The sequence below is a fragment of the Giraffa tippelskirchi genome, chromosome 5 (assembly GCF_054371585.1).
Source record: "Giraffa tippelskirchi isolate mGirTip1 chromosome 5, T2T-mGirTip1v1.2.pri, whole genome shotgun sequence".
NCBI classification, from domain to species: domain Eukaryota; kingdom Metazoa; phylum Chordata; class Mammalia; order Artiodactyla; family Giraffidae; genus Giraffa; species Giraffa tippelskirchi.
In genome coordinates, this window is record NC_137279.1 from 167,562,286 (window position 1) to 167,569,127 (window position 6,842).

Below are 6,842 nucleotides of genomic sequence, written 5' to 3' on the forward strand. Positions count from 1 at the left end.
TCTGGTCTTACTGGGAAAACAAATACTAGCAGCGATCGCAGGCATCCTTGCCCTATTCCTGTCTTTGTGGGTATCGTTATTATTGATGATTATAATCTTACCAAAATGGAAATCCCTCTATAGCACCCTGGATGGCTGTCATCCAGCCTCACTTGAGTGCTCACTCAGGGTGACCGCTTACTATCTTACGAATCTGCTTGCCTCATTTTTGCCCAGCTCTATTTGAGAACTTCCTCCTTCACTCATTAGTATACCATTTATTTTAACTCAGAGCCTGTGTTTCCCTGCTGTGTCCCCTTCTAGAGATGCTCCTCTTCTTGCAGAGACCCAGCTTTGGAAAGAAGCACCCCACCCCACTCTAGCCACCCCCCTCCAATTTTGGGAGAGAATGGTTTTCTTAGAGAAATCTAGGGAAGCAGCAAGAATGTGGTGAAGAAATTCACTTATTTACTCAGCATGTGACTGAGCACCTACTCAGTGCTGGGCACTGGGCATAGAGAGAGAAAGAAGACATAGTCGCTGCCCTCAAAGAGCTCAGTCTAGTTGAGGATGCACAGAAAGTACAACACTGTGGTCTAGAAACACACGTGAGGGAAAAACTGACTGTACCATGGGAGGTTGAGAGCATTTGAGCTGGATCTTGAAGGATGAGCCGTTAATGAAGGAAGAGCTAGGAGATGGGCTTCCCAACAGCAGAAAAAGAATATGCAGAAACAGAGCCTGAGGAACAAGGGGCGGTCAAGTAGGCGTGGTGAGAAGAAACACCCTGACTTCTGGGCAGCGGGCTGGAGCCTGCTGGATATACCCAGTGTGACGTGTCTCCTCCTCCAGTGGTCATAGCCCTGCTGTGCATGAGTGGCTACCTGATCTGGAGAAACTGGAAGCGGAAGAATACCAAAAGCATGAATTTCGACAATCCAGTATACAGGAAAACAACTGAAGAAGAGGAGGAGGATGAGCTGCACATAGGGAGGACTGCTCAGATTGGCCATGTCTATCCAGCAGTAAGTATTCCTTGCTGGAAAGATTCCTTCCTTCCTTCCTTTCCTCCCTTCGCCTCTCCCTCCCTCCCTCCCTCCTTTAGACATTTATCAAGAACCAACCATGTGCCAGGCATTGTTCTAGGCCCTGGGGACCCAGAAATGATGGGGCAGGTGGTTGGGGAAGAAGGGTATCAGAACCACCTTGTACCTAGAAGCTCTTCCTGGAGTAAAGAGGCTTGTCTTTGTGCTGAGCAAGTTTTCAGAACCTGTGGCCTAGAAAAAGGTAACTGTGGTTGTTCAGTTCAAACACATTCATTTCAGTAAGCACTGTATACCAGTTATGTGCCAAGTACCACATTAGATACCAAGTGTTCAAAAGTTCAGAAGGGATGTACTTGGTTCCAGGGAGCTGGTGGGGGAGTTAGAGAGTCACTTGCTATTGAACAGCTGTGTGCTAAGTGCCATGGTGGAAGCCCAGGGGCCTCCTCTTCTAAGAAGCTTTCCCTGGTTTCTTTTTCTCCCACTGCCTCTCTCCATCACAACACACGTCACACTGTAGTCAACTTGCCTTTATACTCATTGGTCTCTCCACTAGACTGTGAGCTCCTTGAGGGCAGGATTGTCTGATTAATGTTTCCCTGGTACCTAGCACAGCATAGCTGACTCCCAGTAAATATTTGTTGAACCAATGCTATGGAAATATCCACAAAGGAGCTGTTAATTCTGTTTGAGAAGTCAGGCAGGAATGCCTCACAGAGGAGGTGACAGATGAACTGTGTCCTTGAAAGATTAATAGCAGTTTTCCACATAGAGAAGGGGGAAAATGACATTTCAGAAAGAAGCACTTGCAGAGGCTGAGAGGCACAACAGGGCATGGCTTGTTGGGGGAGCGAGGATCACACAGTGGCTGAAGCAGATATCGTGGTTGTATAGCCGAGTCGGGGCTGAGTGTGACCTCATAGGTCATCCAGTCCATCCCCCTGTCAGGCAATCAGCAGCTTTGATCACCCACTGTGGGCAGAGCCCTGTCTTGGGGAGACCAGAGAACTGGAAGACCCAGCCCCTGCCCTCAAGGAGCTTTTTGTCTTGCCGGGGGAACCAAGGTCACAGCCGCACCAACTCCCGAAGAACCCTCTTTCCGAGCTGCCTGTCGTCAAGTGCAAGGTAGGGCAGTGCCACTCTGAGTCTGAGGGGCTGATGAGTGAGGGCATGAACCAGACAGGTGCAGCCAATCCTCGAAGGCTTTCTGGTTCTGGAAGGCTGCAAATTGTGAGCTGGGTGTTGGGGCAAACAGGAAAGATGGGCAAGTTGCAGACTAAGGAAATGGCATGTGGAAGAAATGACTGAGTATGGGGCAGGACGGACAGAACGGCTGCTAAAGCTATGAAGGGGAGACGTGGGAGATAAGTTTGACAAGAGAGGAGGGTTAGCAGATGGCCTTGAGGATCCTTAACCTCGGTCAGTCCGAGCAAACAGTTGCTTAACCAGTTTCTAAAGATCAGAGAGGGCACAGTGGAAGGAATGTTGAGCTTGGAGTAAGGAGATGACTCCCAGTTTCACTGTTCCACAGCCCTGTGATCTCTGTCCTTTCTGTGTGCTCACTTTTATTTGTAAAATGGGAATGATAACCCCCATTCCCTTTATGGCCTAAGTTCAAGTGAGATAGCACATGTGAAAATGCTTTGTGAGTTATAAAGCTCCCTGTACATGTGAAGTGTCACTGTTCCAGAGAAGGAAACAGTCACTCAGAAGGAGCTATTCCTGATGAAACTAAGGCCTGAAGAAAAAGCTCCTGCCAGCTGCAGAGAAATAGAGTAGGAGAGCGAGGAAATTGACATTTAGTAAGAATCTACTGTTTCAGACACTGCTCAGTGTTTTACATAAATTTTCTTGTTTAATCTTTACAGTAACCTATATACTTGACATTATTAGTCCCGTTTTGCAGATGAGGAAACTGAGACTCAGAGAAATTGAATAACTTACCTAGGATCACAACTAGGAAGTGGCAGAACCAGGATTCACACTCTTGTCTGTATGTACATAAAAGTCTATGCTCTTTCTGCTATATCTCAGGGTATCTAGCCTTGAAGCTGTGGAAATTAGTGTTCTCAACAACGTGTTCTCTCCCCTGGCCCCTTCTCGGGTAGCTCCACTATCACCGCTGGGACCTGCCTTTGGCCTGGAGATCTGTCTTGAGGAGGAGGGTAACAGACTAGAAGTTTAGTGGAGCAAGGCCATGACATTCATGCAAAATCACAAATAACCCAAAGATGATTTGAAAGGCAGTGGATTTGTATAATGTCCAGAAATGGAAAATGCTAGTCTGGTTCTATCTTATGCAGTTAGGTTGATGTAGAATACTCTGGATCCCACATGTGTTAGATACTATATTAAACACTCTACATACATGATCTCTCATTTGATAGGTCCTATGACTATTCCCATTTAACAGGTGATGAAACCGAGGCTCAGAGAGATAAAGTGGCTAGCCCAAATTCATAACGCTATGAGAAAGATCTTAAAACAATGAGGTCTATCCAAAGGAGGGTATTGAGGAAATGGAAGAGTGAGGCACAGGATAACATCAGGACCACGCTGGGGGAGCTAGATGTGCCTGGAGAAGAAGACGCTCAGAAGAAAGGGAAGGGAATTCGAACTGAAAATTTCAAGAGTTGTCTGTGTAGACCTCTGAGTCTAAGAGAGAGAATCAGGGAACATCAGAAGAAATAAAGAAACAGATCTCATGTCAATATAGGAAAGAATTGAAATCTACTGTCTACAGTGGAATAGACTGGCTCAGGGGTTAGTGGTCTCACCATCTAGGGTCACCCATTTGTGGCAGAGGGAAGTCAAGTATCTAGTGACTAGAAGGTAGGCGTGAGGGAAAGAGGGGTTAACGTAATTGACCTCCATTGCCTTCCAATTCTATACAATTAGTTGGAGGGGTGCAGCAGATTATCTTCCTGATTGTGATCAGTGTGATAGAAATAGGTAACTAGAGGCCTGGGATTAAACATTTGGAAAACTAACCCACTGAAGTTCAGCAAACCTAAAATCCTGTAAGGGAGAATGGAGAGTGTTTAGATCTCTGTAGCCCCCTTCTTTACAGAGAGCACAGAATGATGAAAAATAAACTACACCTCTGGAGTCATACAGATCTGGGTTCAAATTGAGTTCACCCACTTGCTGTGTGACCCAGGACAAATGCTGTTTAAGCTCATTGTGTCTCAGTTTTCTCATCTGTAAAATAAATATGACAAACCTGTCTTCTGAGGTAGTTTGAAGAGTATGTGAGCTACTGTCTATAAAGTGATAGAATTTCTGATATGTTGTGATCCAATAAATAGCTCCAGTGGATCTAATGATGATTTCTTTGCTCTGTCTCCCCCAGCGAGTGGCGTTAAGCCTTGAAGATGATGGACTGCCCTGAGGATGGGACCACTCCCTTCGTGCCTCATGGAATTCAGTCCCATGCACTACATTCTGGATGGTGTATGCCTGGATGGAAGGGTTTCTGTACTTGAGAGTGTGTGTGTGTGTGTGTGCGCGCACGCGCGCGTGCATGTGTGTGTGTGTAATTTTTTTAATTTATGTTGCAGAAAGGTAACCACAAAGTTATGATGAACTGCAGACATCCAAAGGATGTGAGAGTTTTTATATGTATAATGTTTTATACACTTTTTAACTGGTTGCACTACCCATGAAGAATTCATGGAATAGCTACTGCTGAGTGACTAACATGGTGTACATAACCAAATGGGGCTGATGGTACAGTAGCTTACTCATCATTTAAAAATTATATTTACAGAGGGTTTTTGGTTTGGAGGGTCTTTTTTAGGTTTCAGAGTTATGTTTTTTTTTTGTTTTTTTTGTAAATAGAATGATAATGCTTTGTGGCTATCCATCAACATAAGTAAAAAGAAAAAAAAAGAGACACTTCAACTCCCTTTCCCATTTAGGTTATTTATTAACATATTTCAAAACCAAGAGTTAATTCTGTAAGTAATTTAGAGATGTGAGAGTATTTATTTTTGGTATGATTGGCCCACTATATGGTCTCTGTGTGCATTTATGTTTCTGTGTGTACATGAATGAGAGAGAAAAATCGGTAGAGAAGAGGCACACCTATGGCTGTTGTTCGTTACATAAAGATAAGTATATTTTAAAACAATCCACAAGAGAGGGGTATCTGTAGTTTTCATAGAAGCCTTTGTAAATTTGGCTCAGAAAAGAGATATCGTGATTTGTGTAAACATGCAGTGGAAGAGGTAGATCTTTTCTGCCTCTGGCTATTCCTGGGACTCCAGTCAGTCAGAAAAGCTGCCGTAGCTCTCACCTGGGCTTTCTCTTCTGTGGCTAAAGCCAGTGTACAGACTTCACACGTACCCAAAGTTCTCTCAAGCTCAGGTGAGAACATTCCTGAACCTTGGCTACTCCTTGTTTTAAAGTCCAGCATTTCAAGTAACTTCATTTTCCTTCAGGACACTTGGATTGAATTCATTGTTTTCTCTGAAGCATACTGAGGGTGCCCTCCTTACTTAGAAAGAGCTAAGTGGAGATGTTTTTAGAACCACCCAAGTTTACTTTAGGGATGGCTCAGGCGCTTACCTCTGAGTATCCTATGGGTGAGGATAAGGATGGAGGAATAGGTTTTGTTAATCTCTATTTCGCCATTCCCCCTTCTCTGCCACATCCTTAAGGTGGGGAAAACAGTTTAAGGTGATACATAGGTTTATTACCATCATGTGTCTACATAGATGAATTGCTATTTGGCTTAAATCAGAAAAAGTGGCCAAACCTAAAGTCCTGTTTGAGGAGGAACTGGCATACACAATATTATAGTACACTGGATTTATATGTTCACAGAGGAATCTGGTTAACTGCTTTGTAAATAAAAGGAAAACTCTGGGTATATGTATAGATGTTTTTTCATTGTGGACACTTACTTTGCTCTTCCTGGGTCTTGGAGGATGTGGGGAGAAGTGCACTTTTCTTTTTGTGGGGTCTACCACTGAAAAGATAATCTTACAGTCCCAGAAGGAATTCAGTCCCCGTTGACTCTTATCCAAGGTGTGGTCTTTTATTAACTCAGATGTTCTGCCACTTCACACCCATTGGACAACCAGGGGCAAAGGTGTGACATGGAAATGTTTGGTGTAAGTAGGAGCAGAGGATCTGTATCTAACCTGAACATACCTGGAACTTGACACTTTAAAGCAAATTCCTCCCCTCCACTCTCAAGCTGCCTCCAACTCAGTGAAGCTTGGATGTCTCACCAGCTTGATACCCTCTGAACTTGCAGGCAGTGATTCTGGAGTTCTATCACCCTCTTCCTAGGACATTTCTCTACATCACTCATGGTCTTGGTCTCCTAACTGTGTCCTGAAACCTGGGCACTAAGCTTTGCATAAACAAGCAGTTTCTTCATGATATACATATGTGGATAGTCCTGAAACATTCATCAAGAGGGTATACACAATTGACATAGAATGACCAACACCAAATAGAATTTTAAGAACAGAGGGACAACTCCTGTGGAGCTTAATGACTTACTACTATTCTTTCAGAAATGGAAAGTAAAATTATTTTTGACTGAAGAAAAATGACAAAAGTAAAAAACACTGAAATTTACACAAAACAAGCAACTTTCCCTGTAACCTGCCTCCAAAGAAACAGAATTTCCAGGGAAATGATAATAGTGACTAACGCATAGTTTATAAACTTTCAGTCAGATCCTAGCCTTTGAAGAAAAGAAGAATGAGTGGGGTCAGGATGGTTCAGCCTGAAATCTCAAAATGATGATGAAACACAACTTTCTGGGAAACATCCATGTTTCCTGTGACGTAAGAACCTATGTGC

General features: G+C 43.8%; 1 protein-coding gene across 33 annotated transcripts in view; it reads left to right on the plus strand.

Moving 5' to 3' along the window:
• LRP8 (LDL receptor related protein 8) overlaps positions 1-5,895 on the plus strand; it is a 77,515-nt gene extending 71,620 nt beyond the window's left edge. For 14 of the 33 annotated variants that reach the window (XM_081485222.1, XM_081485227.1, XM_081485223.1 and 11 more), the window contains 2 exons: positions 832-1,004; positions 1,971-2,415. In XM_081485222.1, the coding sequence (XP_081341348.1) occupies positions 832-1,004; positions 1,971-2,330 (533 nt within the window). In that variant the 3' untranslated portion in view covers positions 2,331-2,415. Of the gene's footprint in view, positions 1-809; positions 1,005-1,970; positions 2,416-4,374 lie in introns of those variants that run through there. The other 19 variants (XM_081485234.1, XM_081485236.1, XM_081485232.1 and 16 more) reach the window with 4 other exon arrangements.
• Positions 5,896-6,842: the final 947 nt, after the last annotated feature.